The following is a 17,503-nucleotide window of genomic DNA, read 5'->3' as shown; positions in this document are numbered from 1 at the left end:
CCATTATACACTGGAAGGTAGATCCTTCACAGTTTTTACAGACCATAAGCCGTTAATTTTTGCTTTTAGCCAGAAACACGAAAAAATCTCTCCCCGTCAACTCAGACACTTAGATTTTATTAGTCAATATACTACTGACATTAGATTTATTTCAGGCAGCGATAACGTTGTCGCAGATGCATTCTCTCGTATAGAGGTGATAGATTTACCTAGTACGATAGATTACGCAGCAATGGCGGAGGAGCAATCAAAAGACGCTGAGCTGAAGGAATTGCAATCTAACCCTTCCTTGACGATCAAGCCGATCGTTTTTAGCTCGAGTGATCTACCACTATTTTGCGATACCTCTACGGGTAACATACGCCCGTATGTTCCAGAGAGCTTCAGACACCTTGTGTTCCAGTCAATACACAGCTTGTCTCATTCAGGCCCCAGACCGACGACTCACGCTGTTAAACAGCGATACATTTGGCGATCTCTGAAGAAAGACTGTGCGGAATGGTGCAAGAAATGTTTAGATTGTCAGCGATCAAAAATTTCACGACACACCAAAACTCCTCTTGGGCAATTTCCAACTGCGGTCGACAGATTTCGACACGTCCACTTGGACATAGTGGGACCACTTCCTCCATCGCAAGGATACACTTACATCCTCACGTGTATCGATCGCTTCACTCGATGGCCTGAAGCTATTCCCCTGAAAGATCAGTCTGCTGAAAGTGTTGCTAACGCTTTCTTTTCAGGATGGGTTGCTCGGTTCGGTGTGCCAGAGATTATTACGACTGACCAGGGTCGTAACTTTGAAAGTAATTTATTTTTAGCTCTTTCGAAGTCTCTGGGTACCAAACGTAATAGAACCACAGCTTACCACCTTTCTGCAAATGGCTTGATCGAACGCTTTCACCGGCAGTTAAAGGGAGCCCTCAGGTGTAGTCTCGCCGGCACTGAAAGATGGATGGAAAAATTGCCGATCGTCCTCCTGGGAATACGAACTGCCTTAAAGGAAGATCTTAACACCTCGACAGCAGAACTGGTATACGGCTGTAATCTTCGCCTGCCTGGCGAATTTTTTTCTTCTATTTCAGGTACGAAATCTCCACAGCAACTGCTACTATCCTTGAAGGAGCACTTCCGGCAGATTCGACCAACACCTACCTCACGTCATGGATCAACGGAGATGTTTGTCCATGCTTCCCTGAAAGAAACTTCGCATGTTTTCATCCGTGACGATGCTGTCCGTCGTCCATTCCAGTCTCCTTACCTTGGTCCTTATCCTGTGATCGAACGCAAGCCGAAGTTTTTTCAAGTCCAGATCGGAACTAAGAAGAGATGGATCTCCACTGATAGACTTAAGCCTGCCCATTCTTTTTCACAGATTCAAGAGGCTCCAGTCATCCCGCCGCCGATACATCCCGTGAAGTCTGCTCTTAAGACGTCCACAACAACTCGGTCCGGTCGACACGTCCGTTTCCGGATTCCCGTACCTCAGCGTTCTGGACTGGTGGGGGAGTCCTGTGGCGTCATCAAAGACTCATCACATCGAACGTCACACAGAACGTCATCTTCATTAAAATGCAACGCGGTTGGAAGAAACCGATCTCTCAAGATGCAAATCAGCTTTTCCCGGACTGCGCGCGCCTGCACTCAAGAAGGATAAAAACCAGCTCACCGACGATCAGTATGCCACTTCGACTTCAGCTCTCACCCGGAGATGTGTGCTGGACCTAAGCCACCTAGTCCCGCATTACTGATGTCTTTCCACTTACTCTGATGATAGACTTTATTTTGTACAACTCTTTTTTAGTATTTTAGTTGTTTATGAAGGAAATAAACTAAGTTATAGTTATAAAATGTCTGGTATCTTCCACATCCTTCCAAACACTAAATATATATATATAATCATCAAAAAGGAAATCGCATGTTAATCAGGTTTAAAATGCAGTGTTATTATACATATTTTCACTCATAAACAACAATATAAACTTTGCATATACATACAATATCCAAGAAAGCGATCTGCATACAGTTGTAGAAGAATTTCAAAGCAAAATTTCTGTTTTAAAATCTTTCAATTATCAATGATTTATTAATAAGAGGAATTATAAACATGTTATTCAATTAATCAGCAAATTCGTTAATTGGATACTGCTACGTTAAAGCATATACATTCAAGCAAAATTTAAAAAAAATAGTTATATTTGAACAAATAATAAACAATAAAATATACTGTGCATAACCAGCTTTAACGATTCACCTGTAGCTTTACCCTGCAGCGAAAAGAAATATTCAAATTTTTCTCTCTGATTGCTAAGCCTACAGCAGTAGCTTCTAAGAATATCCTCCAACTTTAATTAAGTTAGATCAGGATCCGTCTTTACAACGAAAATAATAAAATGTAAGCTTGACAATTAAAGCATATTTGATTAAAAGTGATAAAACTAAATTAAAAAATGTCAATCACACTTACCGAATATCGCATAGACTTTTGATTATCAACATACATGCCATTTTCCGACTCTCACGGAACTCTGGGAAGTGAGCTAGTTAATATGAAGTGTACTTTAAACATCCTCAAACTAAGCTTTGGTATAAATAAAATAATTTCATACACCTCAATAAATACCTGACTTTCTTCAGTTAAAATAAAGTAATTTTTTTATGCCTCATGAGTACCTCTTTTGTTACAAGTGTCAGAAAACCAACCTTGTATGCCTTAGAAATCACCTCATCAGTCTGGTTGATAAGAAGTGAATTTAAAACAACCTGAAAATAAGCTTAGGTATAAATAAAATGACTTCATGCACCTCAATAAGTACCTCATTCTCTTTAGGTGAAATGAGGTAAATTTTCTTTATACCTTTTAAATACCTCTTTTGTTCCAAATATCAGAAAAACAATCAAGTGTAAAGTACCAGGTGAACCTGAAAATTTGATATAGAGCCTATATGGACTGAATAGGGGGGAAATGTTGTTTAAATATGAAAATTCCATTATGGGTCTATATTTGTTAAATAACGTAACGTATAAATTTGTTAATAAAAGTTATTGGGGTAATCGGATATTTCTATATAGGGCATTATTGACTAAATAATCGGTATAAGGTATCGGGTGAATTTGACAATTCTATATAGGGCCGATATTGGCTGAATTGCTATTTAATATCGGGTAAATCGGGCAAGTCTATATAGGGCCGATATTGGCTGAATAGTGGCTATAAAATATTCAGTGAGTCTGACAATTATATATAAGGCTGACATTGGCTGAAAAATATCGGGTGAATCGGACAATTCTATATGGAGATAATGTTGTCTGAGTAATAGTTATAAAATTTTGAGTGAATTTGACAGTTCTATAAAAGGTCTATATTGGCTGAATAATAGCTATATAATATCAGGTAAATCGAACAAATTTATATAGGTCCGATATTGGCTGTGTAGTGGCTTTGAAATATTCAGTAAGTTTGATAATAATAAATAGGGTCGATATTGGCAGAATAGTGACTATAAAATATCACGTGAGTCGGACAATTCTATATGGAGCTGATATTGCCTGAATAATGATTATAAAATATTGAATTAAACGGACAATTCTATAAAGAGCTTATATTAGTTGAATAATGTCTATAAAATATCGGATTAGTCTGAGAATTCTATAAAGGGCCAATATTGGTACAATAAAGGTTCTTTAAACCCTTATCGAGCAAAAGAGTTTTTAAAATTGATCCAATGAGGGACAAAGTTATTTTGCTGCTAAGTCTGTTATCAATGCATAAGGCGATGGGGTTCAAATGAGACACGACTTATAGCAAAATGAGACACCACATATCGATCAAAGAAGACACTGCTTATGGCAAAATCTTGTACTCCTGGTATATGCCAACAATGCGTTGAAATATGATTTAAACTATTTTATACAAAAAAGAAAAAAAAAGATGCTACTAAGTTGAAAATAAAAAGAAAATTTTATCATATGTATTTACTTTATGTTGCGTAAAAATGAGATGCCCAAGAATTCTCAAAGAATTTAAAATGAACTATACTAATATTTTATTTATTCTCCAGTTTTTACCTACAATCTTCACGCTGTTTTAAATTATTTAAAATTTAAATTATTAAAAATGCATTCAGTGTGAAAAATTGCTATTTATAAATACGAGGGGGTTCAAAAATAAACTTCTTCTCTAGTGTTCAATTGGGAATCGAATTGCAATGGAGTAATCAAGGTAGCGGTTGAGTGTCAGACATTTTTACACCATTGAGCATCGTTCAACAATAATCAAGTAGATTAATCTGTCTCAATGCCAGGGCAAAACGAAAGCAGGCATCTCAGTCTAAAGCAAGAATTTTGTTACTGGACTTTTTGGAGTTTAGAACCATCACTGCAACACAATATTGTCAAAATTGAAGGAGGCTATTTGGAAAAAAACAGTCCTAATAGCTCACATCTGGTGTACTGTCATTGAATGGCAAGGCGAGACCACACCGGGAGACAGCAAGGCAAAGCAAGACTCTTGGTAGGAAGTTCCTTGACCATCCGCCATACTCTCTGATCTCTATATATTATAGAATATATTATAGAATATATGATGCACAACAACCTAAACAGTAGTAGAAGAACCCAAAAATTCGCTCACTCATCCTAAAGTTAGGATGTGTAGTGTTGGTGAGAATGGGCGTGATTGTGCATTGAAAAATTATTTCAAAATTACCGAATCGCTTGAATTAAAAAAAAGAACCGGTTTATAGGTTTTTATGAAATTTTGACATACTTACACTGTTAGAAGAAATTATGGTTCATTTTTATTCATTATAAGAAATGAATTTCAGATGGGTTTTTTTATGTTCTCACTATGAATCAAGAGGTGAATAAGAAATATACAATTTCTGGGATGAGATTTAAAAAAGTTAAATTCTTGGATTGGATAGAACAAATATTTTTCTCTCTCTTTAGATTGGACGGCTTTCCATCTTTGAATTAAGCAGATGTTTCTTTGAACTGAACAAATATTTATTTTGAAAAGATTTAACTTCATTGAAGAGATAAAATTAGCATGATACGAGGCAATTTAATTAAATAATAATTTCGTGGTTATCATAAAATTAATTACGATGGAGAATCCACCGGGCAGAGTGCATCAGCAAGCGTACATTTTTCACTTTTCTGTATAAAGGAATTCTAGAGGTTTATGGTCTGTGTAAAAAGTAAATACGCTGCCCTCGACCATAAAATGAAAATGTTTAATTGAAGAATAACAGCCAAAAGTTTTCGGTCATGTGTAGAATTTTTTTTCTCAGTTTCATTTAATTCCCTTAAAAAAGAAACTTAGAGGTTGTAAACCAGATGGTGGAATTTGATGCAGGACAGCGCCTATTGAATAGTTGGATATGTCTACATGGAAAGCTAATTGTGCTTCAAGGGAAGAATGAAACAAAAGTTGGTGTTTACCAACTGATTTTTCGAATATTCGACAGCTTTAAATAATTCATCCATTCACTGAATAACGATTTTGTCCGATCTCTTATAACCAATAGATATTCCCACAATAACGCTTGTGTGTGAGCTTCGCTTGGTCGATGATAATTTAGTAGCCCTAAATATCATCTAAGACAGTCATGTCAAAGATACGGCCCGCGATCGCAATGTGTCACAGAAAGAAGAATCATGTTTTTTAGAGCTTTTAGACTTCACTAGATTCCTCTACGGAAGTTTTAAAATGCGCGCACTACATTTATGAGTAATTTCACGGGCAGCGCGTGCCTAGACAAGCGAGAGAGCTAGACAGTAACGCCATTTCTTAGCAACAAGCGGAATCTTCCACGCGCTTCGAGTGTAGACTAGAACCTTCCTTATCGGTATGCGGTCGGGGCGACGTGAGTCAGTTGAGTTGAGTAATCGAAACGATACGGTCGGAGAAGGATTTTAGTTGTACTGCGAACTAGTGATTGTGAAGGTATTGTGCATTTGTTAGTGTCGCGAGCGTGCAATATCCATAATTGTTGTGTCGAGTTCCATAATTGTTACGATTTTGGCATAATGGCACAAAAGCGTAAAGTTGATAGTGAGTGCAGAGTTTTTCAGTCTAAATGGGAAATCGCATATTTTTTCATAGAATAGAAAGGTAAGCCACTGTGTTTGATTTGCAATCAAACAGTTGCCGTTTGTAAGGAGTTTAACTTGAAGAGATACTATGATACGAATCATAAATCAAGATTCGATTGTTACACTGAAAAAATAAGAATGGACACATTGTCATCTTTAAAATCTAAACTTCAAGGTCAACAATCGATGTTTACTAAAGCTAATACTGAGAGCGAAGATGCCCTGAAGTCAAGTTTTATTATTGCATTAGAAATCGCGAAGAGATCAAAACCTTTCACTGATGGTGATTTTATTAAAGACTGTATGTTGAAAGTTGCCGATGTTTCATTTCCATTTCAAAAGTCAATAATTCAAAATACTTCGCTGTCAAGAAACACTGTTGCTTCAAGAATAAATGATTTATCTCAAAATTTGGTTCTTCAACTGAAGGAGAAAATTAAGGAATTTACAAACTTTTCACTGGCTGTTGACGAGAGTACTACTGTTGATACAGCTCAACTTGCTGTTTTTATACGAGGTATTAACAGTAACTTTGAAATAACTGAAGAACTATTAAAGTGCGTTCCATTGACAGGTACTACAACAGCAAATGATATTTATTCTGCAATTGAGCATTTGATAGCAGAATATGAACTCGACTGGAATACACTTAGCAGCACAACTACGGATGGTGCTCCTGCAATGGCTGGCAAACATTCGGGCGTTGTAACTAAATTGAAACAGAAAAAATCAGGGAATTTTGAGGGATTTCGCTGTATAATTCATCAGGAATCATTGACATCCAAACATTAAAAAATGGACCATGTCATGCAGCCTATAATTAAAATAGTAAATTTTATAAAGAGCACAGGACTAAATCACCGACAGTTCAGGCAGTTTTTACAATATTTGAACGAAAATTTTTTAGATGTCCCTTATTTCACCGAAGTTCGTTGGCTCAGTCGAGGAGTAGTTTTAGAAAGATTTTTTGCTTTACGCGACCCTATTCAAGCTTTCATGTTAGAAAAAGGCAACCCAATTGATTATGACAATGACTGGTGGATTGATTGTGCCTTTTTGGTAGACATGAATAAACACTTGACTAATCTGAATGTAAAGTTACAGGGTAAAAATCTGATTGTCACTCAAATGTATTCATTTATTCAAGCCTTTGAAACAAAGCTGAGGCTGTGGGAAAATCAGGTAAAAAATCAAACTTTGGATCATTTCCCTCATTTAAAATCATTTGTCACAGTGAACCAAAAAAATTTGATCAATATTCTCAACTTTTGCAAAATCTGATCACGGAATTCAGCAATCGTTTTGAAAACTTCCACAAAATGAATGAAATGGAATTCCCAATTTTCAACAATCCATTCAATTTTGAAGCTTCACAGGCACCAGTTCATTTGCAAATGGAGTTGATCGGACAGCATTTCAATCGGACAGTATTTTGAAAGAAAAATTTAAAGAGATTAACGCTCTTACATTTTATACAAGAGTTTGGATAACTACCCGGAATTAAAAAAGCATGCAGCACGCACGCATTCTGTGCATGTTTGGTAACACCTATTTATGTGAGCAGATGTTTTCCGTCATGAAAATAAATAAGAACTAACATCGCACAAGACTTACGAATAAACATCTCCAATCAATTCTTAGAATAATTACAACAAATATGAAACCGGACATCAATGAGTTTGTCAAAAACAAGAGAAGTCAGGTATCTGGTTCCTCGAGCTCAAAATAATTACCCTCTTTTATAACTTTGATATGATTTTAACAACCCTATATTATATGCCAGGGGTTTCCAACTTACATGAGACCGGGGGCCACAATTAAGAACACAAATCAAATGGCGGGCAACAACTTTATCAAAATTCTTTGTAGGACTCTTTTATGTTTGAAGGAACATTAAATATTACTGTCAGAGTTTTATCAAGTTGTACAAAACAAAAGTATTGAATTACAAATAAAAATAAGTAAATTTTTAAAAATATTTAATTGTTATTAATGATATTCTTAAAAATATTAAATAAATAATAAAAATTCGGGCTACAATAACTTTCAAGTGAGCACCTATGTATTAAACAATTAATGTGCTAATTGTATTAAAACTTACATAGTAGCACACAAAATATTCAATGAAAAAATTGAGGTTTGTCTACTGCAACCACCAGAGAATAGATATTTACATTTTAAATTTACAAATGTGTGTTACTATGTGTATTTACAAATGTGTGCTACTTTTAAAAATATTAAATAAATAATAAAAATTCGGGCTACAATAACTTTCAAGTGAGCACCTATGTATTAAACAATTAATGTGCTAATTGTATTAAAACTTACATAGTAGCACACAAAATATTCAACGAGAAAATTGAGGTTTATCTACTGCAACCACCAGAGAATAGATATTTACATTTTAAATTTACAAATGTGTGTTTAAATATTTTCGTACAAAATGAATGGTTTCTAAAAGTTAAATCGGAGAATTTCTTCGAGAAAATTTCTAATACGCACATGCTAAATTATATTCACAAAATACGAAAAAAATGAAATAAAAAAGAGCAACACACACGATTATTTTTATATTTGAATAAATATTTTCTTGGATGCAAGACCTGAAAAATAAATTTCTTTGCACCGTTGGTATGTTAAATTTCACAGAAACGAAGAAATTAGGTTTTTATTAACGAGAAAAGTATTTTAAACCCATATAGATTTTTTACGAAAATTGTCCGCAAAATAATGACAACTAATATATTTCAGTTCGCGGGCCACAAAAAAAGGCTTCGCGGGCCGGATGCGGCCCCCGGGCCGCCAGTTGGAAACCTCTGTTATATACTATACAATTAAATAAATAAAATGTTATAATAATTCAGTACATTTTTTTATTTGAATCTGGCCCGTCCAAACATTCTAATTAATATATGGCCCTCTGCAAAATTGAGTTTGACACCTCTGATCTAAGTTCATTTTCTGTACTTGGTGCTCCAAAGTCTGAAATGGCTTAATCCCATCTTTATTTACTGGATATCCTGGAATAGGAAGCTCGGTTTGCACATATTAATTCGATTGCCATATTCTAAAAAGGCATACTATTGCTAATTACGGAATATGTTATCTGTATTAAATTGTTCTCTATTATGTTCCTTTTATCTCTTCAAAGATGTTAAATTTTTTGACTGATAACCATTGGATAATTGTACAGTCCCCAAAAAAGAAAGATATCACCCAGAATAACTTTCGTTCTAATGATCGGATTTTCACGAACTAAGTGCTAATCTTAATGGTTCCTGGGGATGACCTCAAATATGCTAATTATTTAATACTAATTATTAACTAAGTTGCGAAATCGGATGCAGAAACGTATTTTCTCTGAATAAAATTTTTTTTTAACATATTTGGATTCTTAATCTTAAAAATATAGGGGTAGCCGCAATCAGGAAAATGTGGTCCCCATAGTTTGGTCAGGAGAGATATTTAAAAAATTTATGAAGCAATTCAAAAAAAATTGCATCCACGCATAAAACTCATTTACCCAAAGATGATTTCTTGAAGAAAATAATTTTTAATAATTATTTTTTATTATTTAATTAAATTGAGGATGAAAAAATTTTGAATCATAAGGAATGAATTTTTTATACCATATTAATCTACATATTTTTCAATTGAAAAATCTAAAGTTTCAACTGTTTTCATTTATTAGAAGCAGAGAAAAATTAAAATGAATTATTTTTAAAAAAATAATTTGGCGACAATGAAGAAATAATTAAATGGGGCGATTAATATTAAAATGTGATAAACTTACGAGGAATTTGACGTCAAGCGCGTAGTGTAAAATTTCATTCATATTTTTTTCGCTAATAACCGATTGCTAATTTTTTTATTTTTATTTCTTTTAAACTATAAAATACAATGTTTCCTTTTTAGTCGTTTAATAATTTATTTGCAATTTAGTGAAGAAATTTGAATAAAACATTTTGAATAAAAAACATTCTAAACGAATGTCTAGTTTTATTAAAGCATGCTTCTGATAGAATATGATTATACACCAGATTGTGCTTATTTAACGTGATTATTTTTTATTTTTTAGTTTTTTTTCTCAATAACTGATACAATTTCAATAATATGCATACGTATGCATAGATTTGGAATAATATATTTATCAATTTCTTGAATCTATATTTTATAAATATTAATAAAAATACGTATTCAACATTTTTGAGCATCTCTCACATCATCGCAAATTTCTCAACATCTTATATATCGTCTTAATCTTAAAAGAAATTTTTCAATCATCTGTCCAGGTGTGTTTCGCAGAGCTATTTTAAAAACAATTTAATTAAAATTTAACATTTTTAAAAATCTTATTCTTTACCCTACTACGTATATTATTTCTTCATTAATATACTAATCAAATTTTTCAGTACTTTAATTTAGGTTTTCTTTAAAGTAAAGTTCCTTTTTAAATTATTGTCAAGTTTTTTTTTAAAAATAATTATTGTCTGCTAGCTAAGTGTGAAACCTTGTTAAGAAATTAAAAACATTCCGCTGTTTAAAATTATTTGATGCAAAACAGCTGATTATTTACTAAGCATACTATTTTTTTCGAAAAAAGAATATAAATTATTGATTGTCTTTTTTTCTGTTCTTTTTCGTTTGTTCTTTGTGACTTCAACACGGATTATCTAAAATAGTGTTGATGTTCTAAAAGTCACTACAAAGTGTATAAAGACACCGAACATAAAAAGCTAACGTCGTATGCGTAGCCAAAATTTTTAAGCGTCTCGAAATATCTCAGCATCTTAAATGTCGTCCTAACATCTTAGTTGTGAAATTAAGTTTTTAATTACCTGACCACGTGTGATTCATAGAACTATCCAACTAATTATTTCATTATATCTTTTACTCTTTCTTTATGATACCATGTAGATTTTTTTCCGGATAATATACTAAACTATTTTGTTTAATTTTTAACTTTAGCATGATTCCCAAGATATTATTGTAGTATAATTTGTTATCAGGAAAATGCCTTATTTTGTAAAGCAAGAAATATTAAAAATTGAAATTTGTAAGAAAATTCCGAAGCCGTGCCAATTTTAGAATAATCTGATTTTAAAAAAATGGAATAAAAAATACACAATTTCCGAACTTATTTTGATAAAGAAAACAAAAACGCGGGAAGAAGGCTAACATACTTTTTACAGAAACTGTGAAAACCAATTTTTCCTATATTTCGTCAAAAGAGGATAAGAATGATATTGCTCCAAGGAACCTACTCAATAATTTCGCTATTTCCAGAATGAAATTTGTTTCATCGAAACATATCATTGATTGAAATTCAAAACGAGAAAAAATTAACTTTTATTATTTATTTAAGCTTCATGGTGTTGCAATTTTCACAAACATAAGTTTATTTCAATGTTTTTAAAATGCCACTGAACATTCAGCAGTTCCTTGAGTTATAGAAAAGAGAAATATCGTAAATTATAGAAAACCTTGAGAATGTGCATTAGAAGGGTCTGGTTCATATCATCGACAGGCCATTTCATCGATTAGATCATTTCGTCGACAGGCCGTTTCCTCGACAGGTCGTTTCGTCGACAGGCCATTTCGTCGACAGGGTCATTTCGTCGACAAGTCATTTCGTCTACGGGGTCATTTCTTCGAGAAGTCATTTCGTCGACAGTGTCATTTCGTCGACAGGGTCATTTCATCGACAGGGTCATTTCATCGACAAATAAAATTTGTCCAATTTTTGATTAGTTTAATTGCTGAAATTTTTAACTGATTTTCTGTACAAGATGAAAACACAATTTTCAAACGCTTTCAGACCAGTATTAGCAGAACTTATCGCCAATCAAAATTTTGATTATTTTCGGCTTGAACAAGCCAGGAGACTCAAAACTAAAATGTAGAAAAAAATGAAAATAAAAAATTTATACATATTTAAAATATCAAGTTTGTTAAGTAGCCTAAAAATGAGAAAAAAATTTATAAAAATTTTCACGCATAGCAAAAACCGCAACGGTAAAATTTCACAATAAACTTCTATCAACATTCAAAATTCCACTTTTTTCGTTTTGGTGAAAAAAATTAACATTTCTTTTTCAGTACACTTATCAAACATGATGTTAAAAAACATTTCCGATTACACTTTTTAAAGGACTTTCCTTAGTGCTCGTCTTGAAAATATATTCCTTCGTAATAGCCACTCATACAACTTAGTTTGTTTTTTCCTATATCGATTTTTTTTAAAGAGAAAATATATAAATATTGAAATTTTGTGTAAGAAAATTTCGCTAATATGTCAATAATAACAAAATTAACGATTACTTGCATATGAAAAAAAATCAACTGAGCTTGAAAAAATAAATATATAAACGCAGGGAATATATAAATGTTTGATAAAACAAGAAATAATTTTACTATGTAACTATCTAAAAGATTAGCGTTCTTCGGATTAAATTCTTTGTAATCACCACCATGATCCTGTCGATGGAATGACCCTGTCGACAAAATAACCCTGACGACGAAATGACTTGTCGATGAAATGACCCTGTCGACGAAATGACTTGTCCACGAAATGTAATCTAAATAATGTCAGATAAAAAGTTCATGTATAAAAGTTGCACACGACGTTGCCTCGTGACAATTCTCGCGGTCAAACTTGTTAATCTTTTGTTAATTAAACAGTTGATTAAGATCCCGTCGTCTCATCTCGCAATCGAATTATAATGGTCAGTTGAACTTTTAACTTTCTAGAAATTTGTCACAAGATTATGTTTGATTCGTCGACCTTCGGGTGCATGATAAGACCATGAGATCACGTTTAACCCCTTGAAATAAAATGTATAAATAAACTCCATAAAAAGAGGAAAGAGGCAGAATGCAAAGAATTCAGTCCGACTCCAAGCGAAACTCTCTATACGAGCAGCTATGGGTAAGTGTGGTCCTCCTCCTCCTCCTCCTTATATAATAGTATAATGATTAAGTAATAAATATAATTATAAATTATAATTATAATTACCCGTCACATTATGGTGCCTTTAGAAAAAAAATTTTCTTTGCTAATGGATAGGGAGTTTACTATTTTAATATTTTTGAGTGAATTCTTTTATTTCGTTTTCAAATCCTTGTGTTATAATAGTGTTATTTAATTCTTTTATGTTCTCCGTTTTTTATGTAAAATGGTATTTACTGTTAAGATTCTTTCATTTTTTAAATAAATAATATACATATATAAGAATTTTTAAAAAAATATCCGATCCCCCAAGCCCAAGATCGCTGGATATCAGAATTTAGAAAATATATTCGATGGAGAGTTATTTTCAAATGTTAAATATTTTTTTAAGAGGTTGGTGAAATCGTGGAATGGAAGGATGCGGAACATATTGCCGTAATGAAAAGTAAATTAAAAGGTCCTGCGTTACACTTTTTCATAGAAGACCCTGAACTCATTCATGAAAAAGAAATTGGCAACATAAAAATAAAATTCACAAAATTTTTTGAAAGCGAAACAGCACTTCCCCATCGTCAGCAGCAATTTTCAAACTGTAAACAAAATCCGGGTGAATCCGTTCGCAGTTTCTCGACAAGGGTATCAAACTTAACTATAAATTATTTCGAGATAGAAAATTCATCGAAGGAAGATGCGGGTCCTATAGTCGACCAAGCAAAACTGGCAAAATTTTTGGAGGATTTGCAAACACCCCTTAAGCGGTTAGCCCTAAGCAGAAACCCAAATACGCTCGATGAAGCTGTTGAAAGTGCGCTATTGGATGAAATAAATGAATTTGAAATTCACTTGTGATTCAGAAAGCTGTAATAATGTTGCGACGGAATCAGAAACGGGACTCGAAAGAAAAATGACCGAGTTTCTTAATAAGCAGACCGAAATTTCAAATGCGATGATAAGCAATCTCGAGAAACAAATTGAGAAAATAAATATAAGAGGACAAAATCCAGATTTCCACCAACAAATGCCACAAAGAAATCAAAAGTGTATCCACTGCGGTCGTCAAAATCATGCATCCGATCAATGTTGGTTTCAACGTAATCAAAACATTCGAGGTGTTAGGCGCAGATTTTCAGATAATCAACGTACCTCTTTTCATAGGGATAATAATAATTACAGGCGACACGAATACAATAATGCACCTAACACCACTCGCGGCATTCAATCGAGGTCAATGACCCATCCCACACCGTCTGCAGATAACAGACAGACTTTTCCAAAGCAACGTTATTTAAACTTTCAGAGGGAACGATAAAATCCCCACAGTTCTCTCAAAATTTAAGGGGTTACAATGATACAAACTTATCAATTAGGAAAACATTGCGCATTACCAATAATCCAATTAAAAGTAGGAAATTTAAAATTTTATGCTATTTTGGACTCCGGAGCAAGTGTATCTCTTATAAGCAATAAAGCATTTTGAAAAATACCTTCCGAATTAATCACATTTAATAGCTTTAATTCTAATATCAAAATTACTACTTTAACTGGAAATGAAATAAAGTCCAATGGTAATGTTACCTAATCACTCTTAATTACAGACAAAGTTTTTGCAGCATAATTTTACAGTCACTAAGTCAGATCTTTTGCTCAGGACTACGATATAATTTTAGGTTTCGAATTTCTTTCATCATTTCAGTGTAAAATAAACGTTGACGATAAAATGGTAACTTTTAGTGATTCATCCTCTTAAATACATAAATTTGGAGTGCATAAAATGAATGTATTATTAATGAAAACTACTGGTAAACTTGTGAAAAAGATTAAACTTAAACCAAACGAATCAGCCGTAATTAAAATTAAATCTAATCATAATATTCAACCAGGAAGCTCTGTGTTATTGACATCTAATCTAAATTGCAACGTTGAAGTGCATAAATCTCTGTGCATGGTTGATAAAAATGGACAAATCCCGTTAGCAATAAATAACCTCTCAAAAACAAATTTGCATTTAAATAAAAATATGAAAATTGCTCACATAAATACTGAAATTAAAGTTAACAAAAATGAATTTATGGCTGATATTAGGAGAAAAGAATCAAAGTTAGAAGATTTTGATATGACTGGAGCTCCAAACGAAGCAAAACAGAAATTATCAAATTTGATTTTCGAAAATGCTGACATATTTAGCACTTCCTTAAAAACAATAGGAAATGCACATTAGAAGCTCCTCCAATAGAATAGTTGACCTTTCCCGGTTACAGTATCCTTGTGTGACACACTTAAATGTCAAATTTCAGACTTAGAAAATTCAGGCATAATTGAAAAAACAAACAGCAGATATAGTTTTCCTTTAATTTTAGTTCGAAAGAAAGAAGAGAACCAGTGGCGTTTAGTAATAGATTATCGTAAACTGAATCAAATTACAATTTCTTCAACTTATAAGTTACCTTTAATCTCCGATATTTTAAACTCCTTGCGAGGCGCAAATTATTTTAGTACCTTAGATGCCAATTCTAGTTTGCATCAAATTAAACTGCGCGAGTAAGACAAATATTTAACTGCTTTTTCAAGCCCCCCCCCCCACAGACACACACACATTTAACCCCGCGCCTATGCCCCTAAAAGGGCATTTATCGGTTAATGGTTAAGGTTGGAAGACGAGACAGATAGAAAAAAAAGAGAGGAAAAATAGCAAATCGAAACAAAAAAGAGAAGAAAATAAAAAGAAATATGAAAAAAAAACGATTGTTCTATTTGTTAGGGCATTTGATTAAAAAGTATCCAGAGCTAATTGGCCAAGTTTAGTTGTGGTTGCTGCTCAACTTTGCATAATTTGTCATTTTTTCATGAAAATTATTTCAGGATTTCCTCGTATTCTTCTAGAAAATTAATGAGGTTTGTTGCCTTCTGTCTCAAGGATCTCTTCCAAGCTATGAGGAATTCTAGCTTTGGTTGTTTAAAACTGTAGGATGTGGTAAGCGGACATTCTATTGCATAATGCCACACTGTTCCTACTCCTCCACAGGCGTATTGTCAGTTGCCAGGCAGAATCGCTTTAGATATGCTTTAAAGGGGCCATGCTCTGTAAAGAAGAGGATTAGCTGTCCATTCCATTCCAAAGGTTTAAATGAGACATTTGGTAAAATTTCTCTGATTAATGTTCCTGATTTTGATTTGTGATGATGCCAGTAGTGTTGCCAGTCCTTTTTAATTTGTGTTTCAGCTTTAAGCTTAATGAATGAGTGTGGAACTTTGACGTTGAAAAATTGACCCGTATTAATTGCCTCTTTAGCTAAATTATCAGCTTGTTCGTTTCCATCGTTGTTATTATGTGCTTTAATCCAAGAGATTTGAAGGCCATTAGTATTATTAAGTAGATTCTTTTTCAAGCCCATATGGCAACTTCCAATATAAATATTTAAGTTTTGGAACGAAAAATTCAGCTCAAATTTTTCAAGAAACAGCTGACAAAGTCCTTAATGGACTACAGTCCGAAAACATATCAGCTTACATAGATGACGTAATTGTACCCTCACATTCAATCTCCGACTCCATCCGTAAACTACAACTTGTTTTTGAGCATTTTCGCCAGTTTTAACTTTAAATCCAAAAATGTGTAAATTCCTTCAAACAAGTATCCGATATCTAGGACATATAGTAGATAAGGAAGGTTTAAAATCCCCTCCTGATAACCTTCATAACATAAAAATTTTTCCAATCCCCAATACGTTACGCAAACTGAGGCGTTTTCTTGGATTAGCTAATTATTATCGAGATTTTATTTCAAATTTTTCTGAAATTCTAACACCTTTAACGGAGTTAACTAAAAATAGACATGAGTTTCAATGGAACTCTTTCGCACAAAAAGCATTTGATCTAATTAAAACAAAATTGATGTCAGACGTCATGCTTAAACATCCTAACTTCGATGATATGTTTTACCTAAATACGGATGCGTCATCTATTGCGGTAGGTGCAGCCATCCTACAAAAAGATAAAAATGGAATTCTACGTCCAATTAGTTATTTTTCCTATAAATTAAAACTTCATGAGAGAAAATGGCCATCTATGCATCTTGAAGCTTATGCTACTTTGCTGGCTATTAGAGATTTTAAGATTTTTCTCTACAGTAGAAAATTTAGAATATTATCTGATTGCGAATCTTTAAACTATTTGTTAAAATTAAATTCCCCAGCTAGTAAACTTTCGCGTTGGTTATTAGAACTTTCCAATTATGACTTTGATTTCAAGCGCATAAAAGGTTCGCAAATTTTTTTTATCAGATCTCTTATCAAGAGATATTTTGTTGTTGTTGTTAATTTACGTCGCACTGGAGCTTCACAATGGGCTATTGGCGACGGTCTGGGAAACATCCCGGAGGATGATCCAAAGGCATGCCATCACAATTTTGATCCTCTGCGGAGGGGATGGCACCCCCGCTTCGGTAGCCCGACGACC

General features: G+C 33.3%; 1 protein-coding gene and 1 long non-coding RNA gene across 2 annotated transcripts in view; both read left to right on the top strand.

Moving 5' to 3' along the window:
• The first annotated feature begins 6,237 nt into the window (after positions 1–6,237).
• LOC107451907 (general transcription factor II-I repeat domain-containing protein 2A) lies at positions 6,238–6,891 on the top strand. The gene has a single exon (XM_016068140.3). It carries the CDS (start codon positions 6,238–6,240, stop codon positions 6,889–6,891), a length of 654 nt encoding a protein of 217 aa, XP_015923626.3.
• A 6,004-nt stretch (positions 6,892–12,895) lies between these two features.
• LOC139427239 (uncharacterized) overlaps positions 12,896–17,503 on the top strand; it is a 32,243-nt gene continuing 27,635 nt past the window's right edge. Inside the window, exon 1 of the long non-coding RNA XR_011638379.2 lies at positions 12,896–13,027. This is a non-coding gene — a long non-coding RNA (uncharacterized LOC139427239). The remainder of the gene's footprint in view (positions 13,028–17,503) is intronic.

The sequence above is a fragment of the Parasteatoda tepidariorum genome, chromosome 12 (genome assembly GCF_982258835.1).
Source record: "Parasteatoda tepidariorum strain Cologne lab strain chromosome 12, Ptep-v5.0, whole genome shotgun sequence".
Taxonomy (NCBI): domain Eukaryota; kingdom Metazoa; phylum Arthropoda; class Arachnida; order Araneae; family Theridiidae; genus Parasteatoda; species Parasteatoda tepidariorum.
Note: the sequence above shows the minus strand (reverse complement) of the source record. Positions and strands in the feature narration are given on the sequence as shown.

Coding starts and splice junctions, on each gene's coding strand:
- LOC107451907 (XM_016068140.3), top strand. CDS start 6,238: ATGGACACATTGTCATCTTTAAAATCTAAACTTCAAGGTCAACAATCG.